The 24,495-nt window shown below is 34.8% G+C and overlaps 1 protein-coding gene across 3 annotated transcripts in view; it reads right to left on the minus strand.

Annotated features, from left to right (window-relative positions):
• LOC107689924 (protein TANC2-like) overlaps nt 1–24,495 on the minus strand; it is a 58,068-nt gene that overhangs the window by 12,180 nt on the left and 21,393 nt on the right. For all 3 annotated transcript variants that reach the window (XM_016488104.1, XM_016488105.1, XM_016488106.1), the window contains 11 exons: nt 19,885–19,986; nt 15,372–15,653; nt 14,408–14,532; nt 10,488–10,719; nt 9,992–10,161; nt 7,734–8,341; nt 6,094–6,202; nt 5,891–6,013; nt 5,090–5,326; nt 2,438–2,779; nt 1,451–1,544 (listed from right to left, as the gene is read on the minus strand). In XM_016488104.1, the coding sequence (XP_016343590.1) occupies nt 1,451–1,544; nt 2,438–2,779; nt 5,090–5,326; nt 5,891–6,013; nt 6,094–6,202; nt 7,734–8,341; nt 9,992–10,161; nt 10,488–10,719; nt 14,408–14,532; nt 15,372–15,653; nt 19,885–19,986 (2,424 nt within the window). The remainder of the gene's footprint in view (nt 1–1,450; nt 1,545–2,437; nt 2,780–5,089; nt 5,327–5,890; nt 6,014–6,093; nt 6,203–7,733; nt 8,342–9,991; nt 10,162–10,487; nt 10,720–14,407; nt 14,533–15,371; nt 15,654–19,884; nt 19,987–24,495) is intronic.

Raw genomic sequence — 24,495 nt, forward strand, 5'->3', positions numbered from 1 at the left:
TTGACCCATACAATGTATTGTTGGCTATTGCTACAAATATACCCCAGCGACTTAACACTGCTTTTGTGCTGCAGGCTCACAGATGATCTTACCGCTGAGAGTTCTCCTAAAGACAGTGTTGAGGGGTAAATAGTTACATGTAACAGAATTACGGAATTTAACTGCAAAATAAATGTAACTTTAATTAGTAAGAGTTACTGAGAAAAAAATGTGTAATTAAATTACAGTGATGAAAATGTTAATGATTACAAAGGGGTTACATCTGAATATTTTCACACACATATAGATTTGATTGATTTCTTTCATAAATTGCAGTGACTGCTTTAAAACACGAGACAGCAGTGTTTCAGGAGTTTAGGACACAGAATAGGACACGATAACTGTTTATTTCCTATTTGGGTTTGCGTATATGCTTTATTTTTTAAGATTAACTGTTTTTTTTCCCCAAAGCATTGTTAGATGCCATTACTTTCTGTCACAGTTGATTTCAAAAACAGTATCATAGCTATTAAACTAAATATTATGATTTTAAATCTGTATTTAACCGCAGAATGATCTCAAAGTAAACATAGCTGCTAAAGTCTGATTTTGTGGTGGCTGTGCTTTAAAATGATTTATGATTATAATCTTAATTCAAGTGATGAAGGATTCTGACAGTAATCAGTGTTGAGTTCTACTGTACGGTTAAACACTGCCTGCTTTACACGTTTCAAAATGATTAACAGTTGAAAACATTGGTTAAAAAGTTTGAAAAGTAATCAAATGTAATCAGTTACATTACTTTAATAAAGTAATTGACATAGTTACACTACTATTACATTTTAAATACAGTAACTTGTAATCTGTAACCTGTTACATTTCCAAAGTAACCTTCCCAACACTACCTAAAGAGCAGTACAAGTTTTTAGCTGAGAGTTTTCTCTTAACATCTATTCACAGAGCTGCTGAGACAAACTTGTACTAAGGAATAGAGAGAAGTCTTACGCTCAGAGTAAGGGGGCGGGGCTGAGCTCGTTGCTATGGATGATGTCAGCATGCTTATTAACTATGCACACAGTGATTGGCTGATAGTCTCTGTCAGAGATTCATTCATAAAAATATTGCAGAGTGCAATGTTATGTTGCCACATTCAAATAAAGATTTTAAAATGCAGGCTAAGTGTCACTAATTAAACATTTTAATTAACAGAGTAGAATAATCATGGCTGATAGTAAGACAAAGTTAGTAATGTTGTGATTCTCCTTGTAGCTGGTTGGTTTGGTTTATGACTGATAACTCTTAAACCAAGCCTTTTTTTTTTTTAAATGCCTATGGGAAAAATGAATGGGAAAAATACTCCCAGAACCAAAGAGTCTTTCACGCCAGTTCAGATGCTGCCTTAGCAGTCAGCTGTCTATGTAGGAAGCTCACTAGGTTTTAGAACACAGTTATAAACAGAAAAATCCTGTACCTGTCTCCCCCCACAGGGTGTCATAGCTGTTAATCTGAGCGCGCTGACTGTCCTCTTCATCCCTCTCAGGCAAGTCCAAGAGATAAGACACAACCTTAAAGACACAGATACAGTTATACAGCTATATGTGACCCTGCACCACAAAACCCCATAAGGGTCAGTTTTGTGAAATTGAGATTTATACATCATCTGAAAGCTGAATAAATAAGCTTTCCATTGATGTATGGTTTGTCAGGATAGGACAATATTTGGCTGAGATACAACTATTTGAAAATCTGGAATCTGAGGGTGCAAAAAAATCTAAATATTGAGAAAATCATCTTTAAAGTTGTCCAAATGAAGTTCTTAGCAATGCATGTTACTAATCAAAAATGAAGTTTTGATATATTTACGGTAGGAAATTTACAAAATATCTTCATGGAACATGATCTTTACTTAATATCCTAATGATTTTTGGCATAAAAGAAAAATGTATAATTTTGACCCATACAATGTATTGTTGGCTATTGCTACAAATATACCCCAGCGACTTAACACTGCTTTTGTGCTCCAGGGTCACGAATGTGTTGGCTATGCCTAGTGGGCAGCATTTTAATGCATTGTAGACGTGGTCCCATCAATCCCATAATGCATTCACAAGTTCTTAGAAAAAGTTCAGGCAAAAAGTTGGATGAGGTGAGAGAAATTATAGATTTCATTTGCTGAAATCAATAAAAACATTCCAATTAAAATGGACTTTTTGACCCAGTACGTGTACTATAGGGTACAACAGAGCTAAAAGCACACAGAAAGGTAAATGTTTTTTTTTTTTTTTTACTATTCCCTTAGTGTACCATATAAGTACACTTATATCATATAAGTATTTTATTTTTTTTTTTATCTGATCAATGCACGGATGTGTAAATAGTTCACAGGTATGGAGCAAAAGTATTGTTACAAATACTTTAGCCAAAATAATACATTTTGTATAATATCTGGATCATACACCTCAGTGTAACCCATGCTGGCTGCTGCTGTAAAGGCCTGTTGCACTGCCACGCTCTTGCTGAAGGTGGCAGGCTTTGGAGACGTCTGAGTGTCTGCTTGTGTCTGCTGTTTGGACTCCTCTGGAGGCTCCTGCTTCTGCTTGGGCTCCTGCGGCTCCTCCTGTCGCTCGGGGCTGGAGGGCTGTGACTCCGGGGGCGTGGCTTGTGTATGAGAGGGCGTGGCCTGTGACTCTGCAGGGGAGGGGCCCCAGTCGCTCTGAATGAGGAACTTCATCACCTCCAGACGTCCTCTGAGAGCAGCATGCACTAGAGCACACTGACCAAGCTTGTCCAGGTGGTCGAGCTGTGGAGAGGACAGACGCACATATGAATATCATTCTGAGTGGTCTTCTGCAAGCTATGCCTAAATCAAAGCTCCAATCCGATTGACTGGCTTGATGCAAACTCTGTGAATCATGCATAGATTTTATCAGTCCTACAGACAACCAAAGTCACTAAAATGTAACTAAATTTGACATTTGCAAGGTAGGGTTCAACAAACCAGAATTTTGTTTTAAAATATCTGAGAATCTGATTTCAAATCTACCTTCATTTAAAAAATTGGTTGATTCTTGGTCAGATTAGACTGCAAAGTAGATCAAACTTTACACCAAGGACTAATAGCTAAATATAAGTAGCTTTACTAATGAAGCCTAACAAAAAATCAGTATATCAAGCAGATTCCACTCAAATGTTCTCATTCTCATGAAGCATTAAACAATGTGTTCATTTTAACTCAGAGTTTTTATAGTCTTCATAGTATTTATGTAGTGAAATATATTTTTAAATAATGCTGATGCAAAATATTTTCAAATAAGTTTGACTGATTTATTTATTTAAATGTACAGCACCATTTAAATTATTCGATTTTTTTAATAAAGAAAATGATGCACTTAATTGATAAAAAGTGACATTACAGAGAGTTATGATGTTACGAGACATAATGATTTTAAATAAAAGCTTTTCTTTGAACTTTCTATTCATCAAAGAATCCTGTAAACAAAAATGTTTCCACAAAAATATTATGCAGCACGACTGTTTTCATCATTGATAATAATCATGTTTCTTGATCAGCAAATCAGCATATTATACTGATTTCTGAAGATCATGTGACACTGAAGACTGGAGTAATGATGCTGAAAATACAGCTGCGCATCACAGAAATACATTACAGTTTAACAGATATTCACACAGAAAACAGCTGTTTTACATTGTAAAAATATTTCACATTATTGCAGTTTTTATGGCATTTTTTTCAAATAAATGCAACCTTGGCAAGCAGCTGAGAAAACTAAAAAATCTTACCAACTTCAGACTTGTTAATTTATGCATTTAATTATTCAATTCCACATTTAATAATCAATATACAGTGCTGAATTTTGATTTACACCTGAAAAAAGTTATAAAATTTTATTGAAACATTATTACTCTTCGTAATTATGATTCTGCTCTTTTTATAGGTCACTTTAAAATGAATACATTTGTGACACTGACCATGTAAACTCTTAAACACAATCATGCTGGTGTAACTTAAATTGTTCAGCTGATAATATAATTTGCTATTATATTTAACAGATTGAAAAATGCAAAACAGAAGCATTTTGCATGCAGTCTCAGGCTTTCAAACAACACTGATGAAGCTTCAATGCAGTAACTTTGGATTGTAGGTTACAGTTAGATATCATGTTAAAGTGGAATCTTGACTGCAGCTACAGTTACAGGTGTTTCACATTCAGTGTTGGGGAAAGTTACTTTTAAAAGTAATGCATTACAATATTGCGTTACTCCATAAAAAAGTAACTAATTACGTTAATTACTTTATATGAAAAGTAATGTGTTACGTTACTTTTGAGTTACTTTTTAAATCTGGGCGGGGCTTGCTTGTTTGTTTTAAATATAAAAAAGGTATTCTTTTACAAATGTAAATACTCTTTCACAACAAAAGTGAAATGTATTCACCTCAAGCTGAAGGAAATGTAAATTCACGTCTGTACAGTAGAGGGCGCAGCTCAAACTAATCACATGAAGAATATGACGCAGAAGAAGAAAGTTCAGCACTGTTCAGCAAAAACAAAAATGAAACACAAATGTGTTATTTTTGCTTAGTATGGTTGAATTGGATCATCGAAGGTCAGCAGCAAAAACATTGGTTAAAATAGGATTAAATACATAAATGATATTTGTCTTATTTAACATATTTAATTATTGCAGGTTTGTATAATATTCTGAGTTTGCATTTGACTGTTTTTATTAATTTTGAGGAACACTGAATGTGTTTGTGTGCAGTGAGATGAGTAAACACATGTTGATATTTAGTCTAGAACTACAGTAAGATCATGTTCACACACAACGCTCTGCACTTACTCCTGATTTCTGTCACCACGGCAACACCAGAGCTGTCACTCAATACATGGAAACAAAGTAACGAGTTACTTATTTGAAAAAGTAACTCAGATGTTTCCTTCTAAATTAAAAGGTAATGCGCTACTTTACTAGTTACTTTAAAAAAGTAATCTGATCACGTAACTCGAGTTACTTGTAATGCGTTGCCCCCAACACTGATTGCTCAGTCTTAGAACCCCAACTGATTTCTGAGCGTCAGACACTCTCATACCTTGGCTCTCCTCTTGCACAGGGCAGTGACGATGCCCAGGTGTCCGGCGGCGGAGGCGTAGCCCAGCGGAGTGAGGCCGCTCTCAGATGCAGAGTCCACACTGACGCCGTTCTCCAGCAGCAGGTGCACCATCTCGGAGTAGCCCAGGTGAGCATGCGCACACAGCACCGGAGCGTTGTTTAACACCTCCGTACGGTAATTCACATTAGCGCCGCCCAGAACCAGCAGCCGGGACACCTACAGAGCATGCACGTGAGAAATAAACCTAATTCTGTGGAGCCAGAAACAAATGCACGGTCCATACGCTGTCAAAAAGGCAACTGCATATTTTTCAGTTTACGAAACCTTTTGAGTCTCGAATACTAAAAAATGCTATTTTCTTGAAACTACATAAAAACCCTTGTCAAACCGACAAAATTACCCCAAATGTTCTCCCAACTAGTCAAACACATGTCTGAACACAGAATTTCATATTGTTGAAATGTTAAGGCTTTGTGAGTTCCAGCATGAATAAATTATGCAGACTTTTTACACATTCTATTATTTTTTTTTTATAATTACCTCAACGACAGTAATTGTTATTTCAGTTGCTGTGACAAGAATTTTTCTATTAGCAAAATAAGTCAATCAGCATTGCATGAACAAACAAATTTACTTTAAAGTATCTTTACTGAGAAGAACTAAACTAAACTATTGTTGAGAGAACTCAAATGTCTTCAAAAGTGTATCAAGTTGCCTTTTTTTTTTTTTTTTTACGTTTTCTCATCTATTTATTGTTTACAGTGTAGAGTGGAGAAGCACCTTTATGTTGGGCGTGTAAAGGTTTCTGAGCGATGACAGAGCTGTGGATAAACTCTCTGTGCTGTATGACACCCACAGCCCTTGCAGGATTGATGAAGAAACTCCAGCCTTCTTACTCAGTCCCTACAGTACGACACAACAAAAGCCTTAATGCATGAAAGCTCTGTGTTATTAAATGATGGCGATCTGTGCACGACTCTTACCTTGAATATGTGTGCTTTCAGGATATGGTGACCCAACTCAATTGTCTGCTGTCTGTTTAGTTTGTTTTCTTGTCTGGAGAACCAGAAAGCCAGAAGCGTATGGCCGTTCCTTTAAAAAACAAAACCAACATGTCAGAAACATGAAATACTTCAAGCTACGGTTTTCTGTGAAACTAGACCTGTCATAAAAACACGTGAAGACATCATCATTTCTATCTCAGATTTCATAGAAAACCTTCAATATCTCAAATGGTATAGCATTTATATATTTGGAATTGTGACACAATGCTTTCATTCCTCTATTGTCAGCTGCTTTGGATAAATGTATCCGCTAAACGCATAAATGTAACAAAATTCTTAATTATAATTTTAAGAGGTTCTGTTTTGTTTTTTTTAGTAATACTGATACACTATTATATTTTTATGAATGAATTTTATTTGTGTATTTTCTGTTTTCACTCAATTTAGTTACAGTTTTAGTAATTTTGTTGTTTTTGTCATTTTTTAACAGGTCTAAATATTTTTTTATTTTTAATTTTAGTTATTTTAGTAACTTAAACTAGATGAAAATGAGAAATGTTGATGACTAGCTGAAATAAAATAAGAGTAGCACTTTGCTTAAAGCCTTTTTGTATAATGCATTATAAAGGGTTATTAGAGGGTATAATGCATTATAATTTTTCATAATGTGCATTGTAATACATTATATCTTGTTGTAAATAATTATAACCATATTTAAAATGCATAGTGTAACAGTGAATCGATAAGTGTTATTATGTATTAACTGCTTAAAATTATTCATGAGATTGTACAATTCATTATAATGTGCATTACAAGGCATAATTAATGCATTAAAACTAATTTTATAATGCATTATATGTAAAGGCTTTATGTAAAGTGTTACCAAAATAAGTTTAAGATTTTTTTAATATTTTGTTTTATTTCAAGAAATGAAACATTTTTATATGCTTTTAATTTGAGTTACACTGATATTTATTCAGTATATAGATTTCACTAGTTCCGGCACATTTCAGCACAATATATTTTTACGGCCTCTCTCTAAGCACTTTATTATTTTATCAATATCGATCAAACTCTAATTCATATTTACTGACATGTTAGTGCATAAACCAATTTTTATACATACGAATGTACATATTAAATAAAACATGTCTTGAGTATTTAAACTTGCAGTTATCCTGTTTTACAGCTGAATGTGTGTCTGTTTAATTAAAAAAAAAAAATTCTGAGATTGTGTGGGTCATACAGTGATTTATTAGTGCAGGTATTAAATGTGACCCTGGAGCACAAAACCAGTCATAAGGAGAAATTGAGATTTATACAATAAATAATCTTTCCATTGATGTATGGTTTGTTAGGATAGGACAATATTTGAAAATCTGGAATCTGAGGGTGCAAAAAAATCTAAATATTGAGAAACACTGCTTTTGTGCTGCAGGGACACATATTTGACTTTAAAAATGCTGGTTTGCTGGTTTTTAGATGGTTTAGTTAATCTAGGTGCCCAAAAATGACCATCAAACCGTTTTAGGCTGTCGTAAACAGAAGAGTTTGTTGGTTTGTTCTGTTTCACTACACAAAGCCAGTTTTTGCTGGTGTTCCAGTGCTTTCTGTCAGACCTGAGATCGCAGAGGAACTTGGTCTTCTCTCCCTCTTCTCTCCATATGAGCCACTCTCTGAAGGACGGGTGCACAAACATGCGAGTCTCATCCCGTCTCCTGACCAGGAACACCGACAGGTTCTCCATCCTCTGCTGGAAGTCGTCCCACTCCAGCGTTCCCTTCATCGAGCCGCTGTTGATGGCCTGGTAGATCTGCTCATCGGTGAGCGGATGCAGCGAAGCCAGGGCCACGTTGAGCAGCGGCAGGGCTCTGTCGAAGGACGACTGCGTGGGGAAGCGCATGTTACACTGCAGGAGGTAGACCTCGGCTAGACTGACCGGCACCACCTTGTAGTTGGAGCTCTTGAGCACCAGATAGCCGCGCTCGATCAGGTCAAAGGTGAGCTTGAGGTAGAGCAAGGAGCCCTGGCTGAGGGCCTTGAGGTGGGAGCTGAGCTTGCCGAAGCTGGTGTTGTCCATCTTGCCGTTGAGGGAGATGTTGTTCTGGATCTCTGCGCTGCTGTGGATGCGCTGAAGGATGTAGCTCTGCAGGTCATGGTCGATGCTGTCATTCTCCTCCAGAGCATCCAGAGAGATTTGGTGGAAGGGCAGAGGTTTGGTGATTTCCTGCAAAGAAGGAAGGAGAGCTCATTGCTTTATGACGTGTTTAGTAAAGAAAGAAAAGTGTAATAAAATAATCTTTGGTTACACTTTATTTTGATAGTCCACTTTAGACATTCTACTAACTATATGTAACTTCTAACAACTAATTCTCATTGATTTGCAACTACATGTCTACTAACTCTCAGAGTAGACTGTTAGGTTAGGTTTAGGGTTAGTAGAATAAGTTGACAAAGTCAGTATGTTGTGGACCCATCAAAATAAAGAGTTAGCAGATATCAAGCAGAGAGTCTACTAATACTCTAATGACTGCTAGTTGACATGTATTTACTTACTGTTAGTAAGTGGACTATCAAAATAAAGTGTTACCTAATCTTTTTTTGCTAACACTTTATTGTGATGGTCCCTTTTGAGCATTCTGTTGACAATAAGGTACTTTTCACCTACATGTCACCAAACTCTCATTAGAGTATTAGTAGACTGTCTGCTTAATATCTGCTAACTCTTTATTGTGATGGTGTCCCAACAGACATTCTACTGACTATAAGTAACTTTGCAAGTACATGTCAACTTATTCTACCCCTAACCCTACCAGTCTACTAATACTCTACTAACACTCTAATGAGAAGTCAACAGAATGTGTTAAAAAGACCATCAAAATAAAGTGAAACCAGTTTTTTTTTTAATGTTGAAGCCATGTTATCTTAGGAGTGCAACCCTAGTTATTGAAAGAAAAATGCATTAAAACTATTTCAAATTCATCCATTTCTGTAGTAATTGAATATTCTGACAAACAAAACAAAAGTTTACTGACAAGCAAATAAAAAAAACTGATTTATAACTGTAAAATCTTCAAATGATCAAGTTTCCTGTCAACATACCAGAGGTTTGGGCCACAAATGTCACTGAAACAAATTTCTACTTATTTTATTTCTAACATCTGTTAAAAATTTGGAATCAGTAAGAAACTGATACTTTTATTCAGCAAGGACGCATTAAATTGATCAAAAGTAACAGTAAAGACATTTATAATGTTACAAAAGATTTCTATTTCAAATAAATGCTGTTCTTTTGAACTTTTTATTGATCTGTGAATCATGAAAAATAAAATGTACAACTGTTTTCAACATTGATAATAATCAGAAATGTTTATTGAGCAGCAAATCAGCATATTAGAATGATTTCTGAAGATCATGTGACACTGAAGACTGGAGTAATGATGCTGAAAATACAGCTGCGCATCACAGAAATACATTACAGTTTAACAGATATTCACACAGAACACAGCTGTTTTACATTCTAATAATATTTCACTATTTTTACTGCTTTTACTGTATTTTTGTTCAAAGTGAGCCAAACTTTTAAACAGTCCTGTATTTTTAATTTATTATATTTGTAAGCTAAATATACATTTTATTTCCCATAATTTATGGAATCTAATTATTCAGATTTTGATTAAACTGAATACTGTATATATGTGTGAAACATTATATTAATATACAGTTAGAAATATATGCCAAGATATAATTGAGAATCAATTCCAGAGGGCAAATATTGGAAATATGCAATGATTCTATATGGTACAAATCAGAGCAGTGGTTATGCGAGACTGAGACACATAATAGTGAGAGTGTGTGAGTGTGTGAGTGTGTTTACCTGCAGGGAGGTCCTGACTGTCACCAGCAGCTTGAGCCAGGCTGGGAACTTGCTGATGGTCTTACAGAGGAAAGACACGATGGTGTCCCCGTAGTCTGGTTTGTGGAACTCAGCCTCATTCAGACCATCAATGAGAATGATGAGGTCTTCGTCTGGAGTGATCTTCCTCTCTGAGGAAAAACAACAATGAACTAACTTTAACACATGCGTTAAATCTTTTGAATTATTTTACATCTTTTGCATCTATCTTACATCACAGGAACAGTTTGCCCCAAAATTACAATTTTTGCTGAAAATATCCTCACCCTCAGGCCATGCATGATCAGGAGGAGTTTGTTTCTTCATCAGGTTTGGAGAAATGCAGCATTGCATCACTCGCTCACTAATGGATCCTTGATGATCTGAGGGTGAGCATGTTTTCAACAGTTTTCATTTTTGGCTGAACTGTTCCTTTAAAGATACAAACACAAACTCTTGATTTTTTGTTCTCTCGTGCCTTTATAAAGTGCGTCCAGCGGTTCTAGCACGCCTCGTCTGAAGGCAGTGGGTGGATCTTGGACGCAGGATCGCAGGCTGAGCATGCTCTGAATGTGCGGCTCCTTCAGCAGAAGCTCTCTGTATGCGGCGAGCTGCGGCGAGCGACACAGAAGCGCTGCCACGTTGTGCACAAACTCCGGCACCAGACAGGTGTATGCATTATCGGCCTGACAGTAGTGATACGCCACGACCTGCAGGGGGCAGACAAGAGAAGCACAGCTCAGAGAGAAACGCCGGAGTGCAGATTTTATGCTGATCTAGGGCCAGTTTGCTGTAATGATAAAATGTTACTTACAATACTGATGTGTACATTCTGATGTGGAACAACAATCCCTGAATGAGGATTGGAAAAACAATATGCTGTGGCTGTAGTGCATCTTTATTTGTCCCCTGAGAGGTTTGAGTGGCACAGTGCTGAATTACAAACTTTTTCTTCCTTAATTTGGAATTTGGCAAGTCTTTTGTCATTAGTTTCTGTGGGACGCCCATCTCTGAGACAAGTGCACATAATTGGTTCCATTAAAGCAGTTATTAGCTTAATTAGCTGCTTTAATACATGATTCGAAGGGCAAAAAACTTCTGACGTTGTCTCGGTTTTGAGGATTATGCAGCAGAGGTAGTGCCTACTCAAAAATAAATAAATAAAGAAATAGATAAAGAAATAATCAAAATAAATAATTGAGTACAAAAAAAAATAAAAATCGGCATATTATATCAAACTTTTTTTTTTTTTTTGCAAGACCTTTGTTTGCCCAAAAAAACCTTGTGTTCAGTCAGAGCATGCAAAGGTTTTGCAAGCAAATGCAATATTTCTTGAGGGAATGTAAACATTTTGCAAACAAATGCAAATGTTTTGTAAGTGAACAGTTTCTCATGAGAACACAAATGTTTTGCAAAAAAAAAAAAAATTTTTTTTGTGAGAGAATGCAAAGTTTCTTGAAGGCCTGTTCTGTAGATCTATCGTTCTATCTATCTATCTATCTATCTATCTATCTATCTATCCATCTATCTATCATTCTATCCATCTATCATCTGATGTTTATTTTATATTTAGTTAGATTTTATATATTTATTTATTTATAATTATAATATATTAATCTTATAAATTATAATAGTAATATTATTTATTTATAATGTATATCGTACTGTTGTATTGTACAATATTGTTATTTATAATTTTTACATAAACTACAATACTGTTTAAAGGTTTGGGTTCAGAGAGAGAAATCAGCAAGGATGCATTAAAATGATCAAAATTTACTGTAAAAGTTTTCTATTAATAATAAATACTGTTATTAAATAAATAAACAAAATAAAAAAATATTCACATAGAAAACAGTTATTTAAAATTCTAATAATATTTCACAATATTATGTTTTTTGCTGTATTTTTAATCAAATAAATGCAACCTTGGTGAGCAGAGACTTTCAAAAACATTAAAAACAAACTTTTTAATGACAGTGTGTGTGTGTGTGTGTGTGTGTGTGTGTGTGTGTTTGTAATATTATTTAATATGGTAATATTAAAGTATTACATTTATTCATATACATTTTATGATATGTGCTTATACAAAATATATTGTATTAGTTTATATAATAAAACATTAAAAACATAAAATAATATATTATTGTATAGCCTATTTGTTTATAAATTAAAATATTATATTTTTTATATTTATATAACTAGATTTATAAATTATATAAAGTGTGTGTAACACTTAGTTATATAAAATATTACATTTATTTATATATATTTTATATATGATATGTGATTATGGTAGGCCTATATTTATGTTTAAATTAAAATTACATTCATGTATGCATTTTACATATGACATATGTAATTATTGTATAGCCTATCTGTTTATAAATGAAAATATTTTATATTTATATAAAATTATATAAAGTGTGTGTGTGTAAAAACAATTATATAAAATATTACATTTATTTATATACATTCAATATATGGGATTATGGTAGGCCTATATTCCATTATAAATTAAAATATATTTGTATATTTATATAATTACTTTTATTTAATTAAATATAGTATAAAATGTGTGTAAAACTAAAATACATGTGATTTTTGTGTAGCCTACATTATGATATATATGTTTATATATTAAATATGTGTTTTATATAATATTTAATAAAATATAACAATTTGTCAATTTAATATTTTATTAATGCACTTTTAAACGATAGCCTAAATAAAAATGCTATGTGAAGGAAGATATTGTTAGTACTAGTAGTAGTACTTGTAGGGTTTTTGTGCACATCTCAGGGTTGTAAAACATTGTAAATGTGTTAAAAACCAGAGCTAACCAATAATAATTTTACCAGGCAGAGCATAAGAGTTATCACATGGTCATTTAACTTAACTACTTGATTGATAGAGAACATTAGACTCAAGCTGATTAAAATGCCAGCGGCCTGTTGATCCATTTTTTCAAGTGTGGAGAGTTGACCTTTCACGTGGCTGATGATGGTCCCTTCCACAAACGGTGGGCAAAGTGACAACTGGCCGCGGATTCCTCGACGCCACTCCAAAAAAGTACACGCGAGTTGCGTTTAATTTTTTGGGATAATGTGACTGACAGCTCGGCCTCTCACCCCTAATTAGTGCTCGGTAATTTATGAGCTACTGCCACGAATTATGCAACACCATCACAGATCCTCCAGTCAGTGAAATGGCGGATTGCGCGCGCTTTGCTGAGGCGCTGCTCGAAATAGTCCAGTCATGCTAATATTGGCGCGGAGTTACCGGGCAGAGATAATGTGACAGCTTTGCGTTATGAGCACATTAGCATTTGTATATCTAATTATTGTAAATATAAAACTAACAAAATGTTCATGTTACAAACATTAATAACAAACATTAATTAAACACAAGAAGTGAAATACAACTTTCTTTTTCACTCATACTTGTCCACATAAGTGTGTGGCTACTCCTGTTGAACTAGTTCATTCACAACTTAATGCATATTGCATAGCCTTCTGTTACGGCACCATTCAGACAATTAACAAACAACTCTGTGATCAAGTTTGGCTAAAACATAACTCAACGTTTTTACCTACTATGGTGTAAAATAATATGTCTCACTTATTGTCAAATGCTGTTCCTGCGTCTCTGCATGATAATTCAGTTCGATGTGCACTATTGTGGACTCCAGAGAAACGACTTACAAAAGCAAGAACAGCAAACACCAGAAACATCCCCTCGAGCTCCACAAACTCCAAAAGCTGTGTTAATGAGGTGTGATGGTTTAACGGGAAGCTGCGGTCATTTGGGTCCAGTGGCACAGAGTGTGAATGCACAGAGAGCCAAAGGCTACACAAATTACAGCGCAGTGGAGGAGACCACAGAGAAATCAGAGATCAGACGCAGAGGCCTGGCTGTGACCATCAACTATATTAGAATATTAATTCACTCATACAAATGTTTTAAAAGGACTTTAACCGTCCAGAAGGGTAGAAAGTGAGACTTGATTATTAATGCATTGACTTAACTAGATCTAATAGCATGGCAAGGAAATTGCTTTCTGCCTGAATAAATATTTAATGAGCAACCTATTTGCTCATTAGCAAACTTACTTCTCTTTTTTAAACATATCTGCATAATGCAATAGCTGAGACCGCGACAGAAAGCCTGCACAGGTTTAGATGGCCTTTTGTGTGCGAGCAGAAGCACTTCTACCGGTCAACAGCATCTATTGTGAGAAGATTGATGTGAGAAACTGTGTGTGTGTGTGCATGTGAGTGAGTGTGTGCGTGTGTGTCTGTGTTTGTGAGTGTGTGTGTGTGTGTGTGTGTTTATGCTACACTGGGGACCAAATGTCCCCACATGTGTGCGAGTGTTTGTGTGTGTGTGTGTGTGTACCTGTGATGCAAGCCTCCTCATGGCCTCCTCCTGCCTCCTCCTCATTTCCGGAGTTCCAGGGCAACTTCCTCCTCCCAGTGTACCATGGGAAGTCTGCGGCTGTGTAAGAGGGATGCCCTCTCCATCTGACCACACACATGCCAGCAATCAATTACACTCAGTCCAGGCACATTGGAAAACCATGCCTATGGTGACATTCTGTAAAAGGATATGTGTTTTCTTGTGACACTTTTCAAAGTGAAATGCCCAGTGACTGAAACAGATAAACATGAATCTGGCAATGGTTTATTACACTGGTTGTTGCATGTATTGCAGCAGTTCATAAATGAAATGTCCAGTGAGTGGAACTAAATGGTTAATGCTCTGTCACTTTTGAAAATAGCGTACCATCTACACTAACTCTGACCCTAAGCCTAACTGAGAGAGTTTACAAAAGCAAACATGAGACAAAAAGATGCATTTGCTGAAGCAATCATGTCATTTTATCTTGCTTCCACAAGTCTTCGAGCTCTTTTGACTCGTGTTTGACAGCTTTCACTCTCAAGCGCTTTTCATCACTAGTGTAATGCTGTACCGGGTGCGCTACCGAGCAAGTTTACTACGTAAGAAAAGCCAAATATATGGAGCTGGTTATGTGATGCAAACATCAAAATGTATTCGTTTACAAATAACGCACTGTAGTAAAAGTGCTTTGAGGCCATAACATACTATTGTGCACATAAATTGTGCAAAAATAAGCATTTATTAATCAATAATCTGCACCCGTAATTATAATTTGTGTGAAAAGTAATAAAAATGGTTGGTGTTTTACTGCCACTAGTGTTCGTTCTGGAAACTGCAGTGAACTGTAGGTACAGGTTTTTTCCAGCTGATTGCAGCACAGAAGCACCGTGGCTGACAGACAGCATATGAAGTTTGGTCAGTACACTTTGCAAAAGTGACATACACTAATAATAAGCCTTACGCTTCAGCGACGCCTGTGGGTTGTCGGAGGCGATCTGTCGCATGCGGTTTCCATGGCAGCTGAGAGCCACGAGGCGCGAGATGATGGCGGTTTTGCCGTAGCCAATGCTGCCCACCAGAACCACGCCGCGATTGGTGGAGGAGTGGGCGGGGCGCAGGTAGGCATCGACCTCCTGGAAGAGCCAATCACGGCCAGTGAACACAGTGTCCATGGTGATGCTGGGCACCTCGAACAGCAGCGGCTTCAGAGCGATGTCCTGCAGTCTGTATGGAGCGAACCGCACTGGGGTGGACAGAAAGTGCACAAAATCATCAGTGAGTATGAAAAACACACAAAAACATCCTAACAAACAATCAACAGACACATACGCTCACAGAAAGACACATATCTAGGGCCCTATCAATGAGAATAATCAATATAATGAATAAAACATATAGTTAAATTACAAAAAAGTTACTAATTTGTTCATATTTTATACATTTATTTGATTAGACACTCTTTTTGATGATAAAATGTCATTAGGATAGAACAGTTCTATACTTATTATAGATAATAATTGTTATATTACTGTATATTATGCATATTTTTATATATGTATATTTACATTATATTATGTTATAATGAATACATTATTATTATGATTCTATAACAGCAACAACATTTATTATTACTTATGATATTAACCATTAACATAATCATGCATATAAGATAGTAATATAATTATTTCAAATAATTTATTATATTATGTTATAATAATTCTAACTGTGATGATATTATTAATGATTATTATTCACTAAAAATTATATAATCATACGTATAATATAGGTGATTTTATATATATATATATATATATATATATATATAAAAAAACTAGCAGAAATTAAATTAATTAATTAATTACAAAAATATTTTATAGGGCCCCAGATTTCCACACCTGCCACACATTCAACTCATTCTTCCACATCACGAAATACAGTACGATACAGTAATTCCAGAAGATCACAGACCACTCCTGACAGCACAGACGGGACAGAGATCGGCCTCGTCAGGAACACACTTACGTGACTGAGACTGCCAGGCTTGTCTGTTAGCGGAGGCTGAGACACACACAGACACGCGACAGGAGAGAGAGAGAGATCACTCCAGATCAAGCATGCAGCGAGGATAGGAGAGATCACGCCTCTGATTACTGTCTGAGCACATTCATATCACATCTGGGCATTAAAAGCACCACTCTCATGATCCAAAGATTTCAAACCCAAAATATACACACTTGGCAACTGGCAAATGCAAGTAAAATAAAGCTTTTTTAAAAATGGTGAGAGTGATAGTCTGACTCGACCTCGACTTTTGTGACCAGCACAACTTCTACAGTACAAGTTTAGAATAATTACGATTTTTAAATGTTTTTAAAAGAAGTCTCTTCTGCTCATCACGGCATTTATTTGATCAAAAATGCAGTAAAAACAGCTGTTTTCTATGTGAATCTCTGTTAAACTGTAATGTATTTCTGTGATGCACAGCTGTATTTTCAGCATCATTACTCCAGTCTTCAGTGTCACATGATCTTCAGAAATCATTCTAATATGCTGATTTGCTGCTCGAGAAACATTTCTGATTATTATCAATGAGTAATGAGTGGTAAAAGAAACATCACAGTGATTTGAGCATTTGATATCATTGCTGCAGTGCTTGTAAGGACTATATTATACACACGCCTAAAGACACTGGATTACTGGCCGCTTCTTGAAACCGAGCGACTGGATGAGTGATCATCATGACAGTAAAATGCTGCTAATCCAGTTAAGAGGTGAAATAAACTCACATACAGACGGCTAATCATGATGACTAGTACTGCGAGTGCTGAATTGAGAGGAGTGATGCACAGTAAATTGCTGCGTTTATGTTACTTTACAGGAATGTAATGAGTTGAGCTCTAAAGACTACATCACTGGCAGCAGAGAAAATCATTTCAATCATCCCTCAGCTTTTCTTAAATGTTTGCAGTTAAAATAGGCCACTCTTTGTTTTTTTTAATGTTTCTTTGTGTAGTAAAAAAAAGTTAAAAAAAGTAAAAAAAATAAAAAAAAATAAAATATATATTTTTTTTTTTTTTTTTTTTTTTTTTTAATAAAATATATATTTTTTTTTTGTTTGTTTTTGTTTTTGTATATATTCAAACGTTTGGGGTCAGAATGATTTTTTTTCACACTTTTATTCAGCAAGAGCTTACTAAATTGATCAAAAGTGACACTAAACATTTAAAATGTTACAAAGGATTTCTTTGATTCACCAAAGAATCCTGGAAAAAAAGTTTTCAACATTATTAATAATAAGAATTAGACGTCACTGAAGCTGGAGTAATGATGCAGAAAGTTCAGCTCTGATCACAGAAATCAATTAGTTTAGAGATAAATTAATAATATAGTCACATAGAAAACAGCTATTTTAAACTGTAATAACATTTCACAATATTACTGTTTTTACTGTATTTTTGATCAGATAAATGCAGCCTTGCTGTGCAGATAAATCTTCATTTAAAAACATAAAAACTCTCAACTCTAAGCCTTTGAACGGTAATTTACTGTTAACTGGTTTTACACAATAAACAAGTTATAAATATTGGATATTTTTGCAATTCTGTCACACTAGTCTAAAGTTAACACATCACTTAAACACATATTTTTGGCAAGACATTTTAAATACATATTTTTTAATGTTTCTGTTGCCCCATTACAGTTTTTCTCGATTGCTAACACGCTATAACTGATTCGTTTGGCACAACTTTCCAAACCATTCATACAGTTCCTGAAACAAAGACACGTTTCTCAAAACTTTTAACACATTTCACCTGTGACGCTCCAATCTGCTCAGTGTTTTCAGCTAAACTCTACAGAAGAACGGCATCATTTTGCACAGGTTTAACCATGTTCTCATTTAGAAAACACAAACACACAATATAACTACCTCAAGAATCACAATGTGAGTGTGTGTGTGTGTGAGTGTCTGGGGAAACAGAGGATTTGAGGTCACTCCAAGGCCCCGGTCTCCTAATTATCTGCTGGAGATGAAGGATGAGTGTGAGAGTATTAGGCCAGCGGAGGCCTGTGTGAAATCTGAGTGTGTGTAGCACCATGTTCATAATCACTGAGATACTAGGATAGGTTTTTATTTATATTTTAGATTAGTTTTTATTTATTTTTATTTCATTTTCCTTTTTTATTTTAAGTTAAACTTTTAGTAATTTTGTTGTGTTTTTGTCATTTTTATTGTTTTTAGTTTTTTTTTAAAGTCTCTATAGTTTTTTATTCATTTTGTTTTAGCTATTCATTTTAGTACATCAAGTCACCAATCTTTTATGTATATATATATTTTTTTTTTTTATTCAATACATTTTTTTATTTATTTCAAGTAACAAAAATGTGTTTTTCTTTATGGTTTTAGTTTTAGTTTACCTGTTAAATAAGTCAAACAGGTCAGATTTCTGTATTAGGTACTAATCAAATGAATGTGTTTGTGGACACAATAACTAGGGTATATATTTTTAACATCAATAAATCCCAGTTGTTTCAGTCTGATACATTTTAACTGAATATAGTTTTTCCAAAGCTAGCCATATTTTAGCCATGTTCATAGTTCATAACTGAGTAAATGTTATTTTCACAGTTAACAGATTTATGTTGATTCTAAGGATTTTGAATACATGCATTTTGAAAATGATTATTTAAATAATTAATAATACATGTAAATAATTAATAATATACTACGTTTTTGTTTTTTTTGCAGAAATCTACCCGTTTCATTTATTTTTGACAAACAAATATGTATTACATACTTCTTCTTTTTTAATGTTAAAACTATCTCAAATTTCCAAATGGATTTAAATGTTACATGTAATTCAAAAATATAAATCTTACATTTAAGCCCAAATATTATTTGGAGTGCCAAACAGGGCTATTTTAGTTAACTAAAACTAAAACCATATTTAAAAAAAAAAAATCATTGAGATAAATTAAATGCTAAAGATCATGTAATAGTTTATTATTAACTATTTGCATCTATTTGATTTAATTTAAAAAATCATATTTTCAAAATGCATTTATTCAGAATCCTTGGAATCAACATAAATCTCCTACCTGTGAGCAATTTTGTGAATAAACTATGAACATGGTTAAATATGACTAAGTAATATTCAGTTAGTTAAAATGTATGAGACTGAAACAACTGAGATTCACTTTATTAAGTACTATTACAGAAATCTGAGCCGTTTCATTCATGTGTGACTGACAGATACACATCACATCAGGTTTATTAGATTATGTTAAATAATCCAAATGGATGGAAATTTTATATGCAGTTCAAATACGTAAATCTTAAGTTTAGGTCTAAATGTGTTTGGGAGTGACACGGAAACACAGAGAGCAGATGAGGATGCAGCGCTGTGAGTCTGTGAGAGAACGCAGTGATAAACGCTGATCTGCGGATGCTTTCTGAGCAGGTCTATCACACTCACCTCGCAGGTCCTGCCCGGCCGTGTTCTGTCGCGTCATGCGCAGCGGAGCGTGTCTCTGATCATCCAGGTACACCAGGTCCTCCAGATGAGCCGAGCTGGTGGCTGATGGGACAGAAACACAGCTGGATGAAGACGAGCTCATCTGATGAATCGGTCCATCTCATGAACACTTGACAATAAAACGTGCAACACACAACACTACCATTCATTTATTTATTTAACACACATACTTGTTTACATTTCAAATTTGCACATAACATACCTGTATGTACAAAATTGTCTATTTTGTATATTTGTATATTATTCTTTCTATTATCTGTGTCTTGTCTTGTCACTGTCATTCTGTTGCACTGTGGAGCTTCTGTCACTAAAACAAATCCCTCGTATGTGTAAACATACCTGGCAATAAAGCTCATTCTGATCCTGATTCTGATCCTGATTCTGATTCTGATCCTGATCCTGATTCTGATCCTGATTCTGATCCTGGTCCTGATCCTGATTCTGATTCTGATTCTGATCCTGATCCTTATTATGATTCTGATTCTGATTCTGATCCTGGTCCTGATCCTGATCCTGATTCTGATTCTGATCCTGATCCTGATTCTGATTCTGATCGTATGTGTAAACATACCTGGCAATAAAGCTCATTCTGATCCTGATTCTGATCCTGATTCTGATTCTGATCCTGATTCTGATCCTGATTCTGATTCTGATTCTGATCCTGATACTGATCCTGATTCTGATCCTTATTCTGATTCTGATCCTGATCTTATTCTGATTCTGATCCTGATCCTGATTATGATCCTTATTCTGATTCTGATCCTGATCCTGATCCTTATTCTGATTCTGATTCTGATCCTTATTCTGATCCTGATCCTGATTCTGATCCTGATTCTGATTCTGATCCTGATCCTGATTCTGATCCTGATTCTGATTCTGATTCTGATCCTTATTCTGATTCTGATCCTGATTCTGATTCTGATTCTGATTCTGATCCTGGTCCTGATCCTGATCCTGATTCTGATCCTGATCCTGATCCTGATCCTGATTCTGATCCTTATTCTGATCCTGATCCTGATTCTGATCCTTATTCTGATTCTGATCCTGATCCGTCTGTGAGCGGAGTGATCGACAGTAGCTCCATCAAGCAGAGATCCACGCGACGCTGCGATTAAACGCCAAGCGCCATGTCCGCCGAGTGAATGCATGACAGCGCACTGCGCACTTCTGACGAGATGCAGAAGAGGCTCGAAGCAATGCATGCTGCTCATGTTCCGCTTACAGCTGCTTCAGTGAAGAGCGCTGAGGAGAAGCATGCTAGCATGCGTTAGTGTGATGATGATGATGATGAAGATGACGGGATACAGGTTCCATCCTTTGTTTTGCACAATAATAGAGGTCTGTCAAAACCCCTTTCATTTGAAACTTGTTTTCTGGTTACAACATGGATGTAGTTCCTGAACGCTCTGGAATACAGATCTACGGTTGGTCTCTTTTTAAAGAAGACACAAAGCAGATTATTGCTGAAATGAAAGCATTTCAAAATAAAATAAAATATAAAAAAGTTATAGAATTTTAAGTTTACGGTGAAGATAATGTAATATTCTATTTTTTATGTATATATAATATATATTATATAAAGTATGTTGCACTCTAAAATTGCTATAAAATCAAAGCCATATGTCTAACCAAGTTATGTTCCAAATTTTAAGTTGATATCACAAAAATTATGGTTCCTGTGAGATTTAGTTTGGGCGCTATACCAAAAATCACCAACTCTTTTGAATTATTTGATGCAGTTTTCTGTCACAAATCTATCATTTTCTGTCACAATATCACTTCTATTACAAAACAGTCACCAAATATGGAACCTTGACTGTCAGACCTTTCCAACGATATGTGTTTTGTCAAGATTACAAAAAGAACTACAAAAATGTGTTTTTCTAAAACACAAGCCACAAAATCTCAGAGTCTATATATATATATGTTTTTATATCTTGATTTATACCCATAAAAGAGCGACATGTCCCCTGAGATACAAACGTTTAGAGACAGATTACAAAAAATGTAAGCATTTAATTCATAAAATTTCAATGTAAACCTAATAAGCTAATGCTGAACAACAGCTTTTTAAACAGGTAAGTCCCCTCCAACATGTGTAAATATGAACTAGATCAACGTTTTTCCCACGACAGGCGGCCGTGCAGGTTTAAATGCTGCCTGTGAGCCAAACACAGAATGTAGAAACTAACTCACCTCATCTAAATATTCACAACCTTTCAACATGAAACCAAGAAATGAGACCTACACTTTCCCTGCTTCTCTCCACAGCTTCTCAAATGTTTGTATATACGTCGCCAGTTAAAGGGTTAACGTCCAATCAGAACATCCTAGCAACTGCATAGCAACCGCTTAGAACACTACATCAAATATATCAGAGCTGGGCAGATTACTTACAAATTGTAGTCCGTTACTGATTACATGACAAAAACTGTGGTTAGTAATGTAATCCATTATATTACACATTTTAGGTAATATAATCAGATTACTTTTTGTTTACTTTTAGATTACTTTTGTATGTAATCTACAAGTAATCGTGTAATCAATAAAAAGTAATTGTAGTCTGATTACGAGTACTTTAAAATGTAATCTAATTACAAGTACTTAATTTTTGGAATCTGATTACGAAGAGATATCAGAAAATTAATTTATTGCTATTTTCCATCTTATTGGGACTCAAATAATACAATTGCACTATTTATTTATTTATTTTATTTTATTATCAAAACTTGACTCTTATTTTTGATTTTAATGTTTGATTTTAATCTTTGGAGGAATAAATTCCCTGTAATCAGATGTTTATCAGTGCTTGTTACAACATGGATGTAGTTCCTGAACGCTCTGGAATACAGATCTACGGTTGGTCTCTTTTTAAAGAAGACACAAAGCAGATTATTGCTGAAATGAAAGCATTTCAAAATAAAATAAAATATAAAAAAGTTATAGAATTTTAAGTTTACGGTGAAGATAATGTAATATTCTATTTTTTATGTATATATAATATATATTATATAAAGTATGTTGCACTCTAAAATTGCTATAAAATCAAAGCCATATGTCTAACCAAGTTATGTTCCAAATTTGAAGTTGATATCACAAAAATTATGGTTCCTGTGAGATTTAGTTTGGGCGCTATACCAAAAATCACCAACTCTTTTGAATTATTTGATGCAGTTTTCTAATCTAATTACAAGTACTTAATTTTTGGAATCTGATTACATAATCTTGATTACATGTAATCAGTTACTTTCTCAGCCTTGAAAAACTGCAAGGAGTACCCTAGCAACTGTATAGCAATACACATGCAACCATCAGAATACCCTAGCAACCGCATAGCAACTGCCCAATATCTGTAATATAAAGACTGTTTGAGAAAAAACAAGAATTTATGAAAGGAAGTATTAGTGTGTGAATGCATGAAAGAAATACTTGAAAAAACACAGATTAACAATCTCACAATTTGGACTTTTATTCTCATAATTCCGAGGTTTTATGTAACTCGCAATAGCGAGTTAACATCTCGCAGTTCTGAGACTTTATACCTTCTGCAAAATACAAACTCAGAACTGTGAGATATAAACTCAGAATTGAGAAAGTCAGAAACATGAGCTAAAACCTCGAAAATTAACTTGTTTTTTATTCCTTAACTGAAACAAGAAAACAGAATTGGAAGGCGTAAAAAAAAAAAGTCAGAATTATTAGTTTATATTTACCAGTTCTGACTTTTTTCTTAGAATTTCGAGAAACAAAGTCAGAATTGCGAGATAAAAAGTCAGAATGACCTTTTTTACTTTTTTATTCCAAGGAAGAAATTGGTTTTAAAGTAGCTCTACAGAAAATGTTTGTACTAATAAATAAAACAATACACTAAAACAAGACTGTTGAAGTATCAACTATGAAGTTTTGACTTGAAAACCAATGGTGTTTGATGTTATTAATACCCAACCTGTGCCATAAGTGGATTACAAAATGATCAAGTCATATGAACCACTTTTATGGTGCTTTTAAAGCGCATCATTATTATGATTAATATATACTCAGTATATTGTTGTTGTTATTATCAGTCATATTTTCATTATATAAGGATGAAATAATCATGACAGTCTTTACTGTAGCTCAAACGCATCTGAGAGCACAACTGTAGTTTTCTGAGAGACTTTTGTCGTTTTTGGAGGCAGTTTGTGTTATTTTCAGCTCGATGGTTATTTTTGACAAGGATGACATATTCCACAGAGCTCAAGGAGTCTTCTCAGAATGACTTTGTGTGAGTGGACGTCTCATTGTAAGTGCATCAGATGAAATAGAAAGGGTTCTCTACAAAAAAAAATAAAGTAATCGCGTTGAAATTGATTTTGGGTGTGCTTGTGTGTGTTATCATCATGTGTGCTCATGTGTATATGACAAGACAGCCTTGATCTGAGATAATACGTTAAAAAAATTGAGTTTGAGTGTGTGGAGACGTGTGTGTGTGTGCGTGCGTGCGTGCGTGCGTGAGTGAGTGAGTGAGTGTGTGTGTGTGTGTGTGTGTGTGTGTGTGTGTGTGAGTGAGTG

Source organism: Sinocyclocheilus anshuiensis, unplaced genomic scaffold, assembly GCF_001515605.1.
Source record: "Sinocyclocheilus anshuiensis isolate Anshui unplaced genomic scaffold, SAMN03320099.WGS_v1.1 scaffold1517, whole genome shotgun sequence".
Classification (NCBI taxonomy): domain Eukaryota; kingdom Metazoa; phylum Chordata; class Actinopteri; order Cypriniformes; family Cyprinidae; genus Sinocyclocheilus; species Sinocyclocheilus anshuiensis.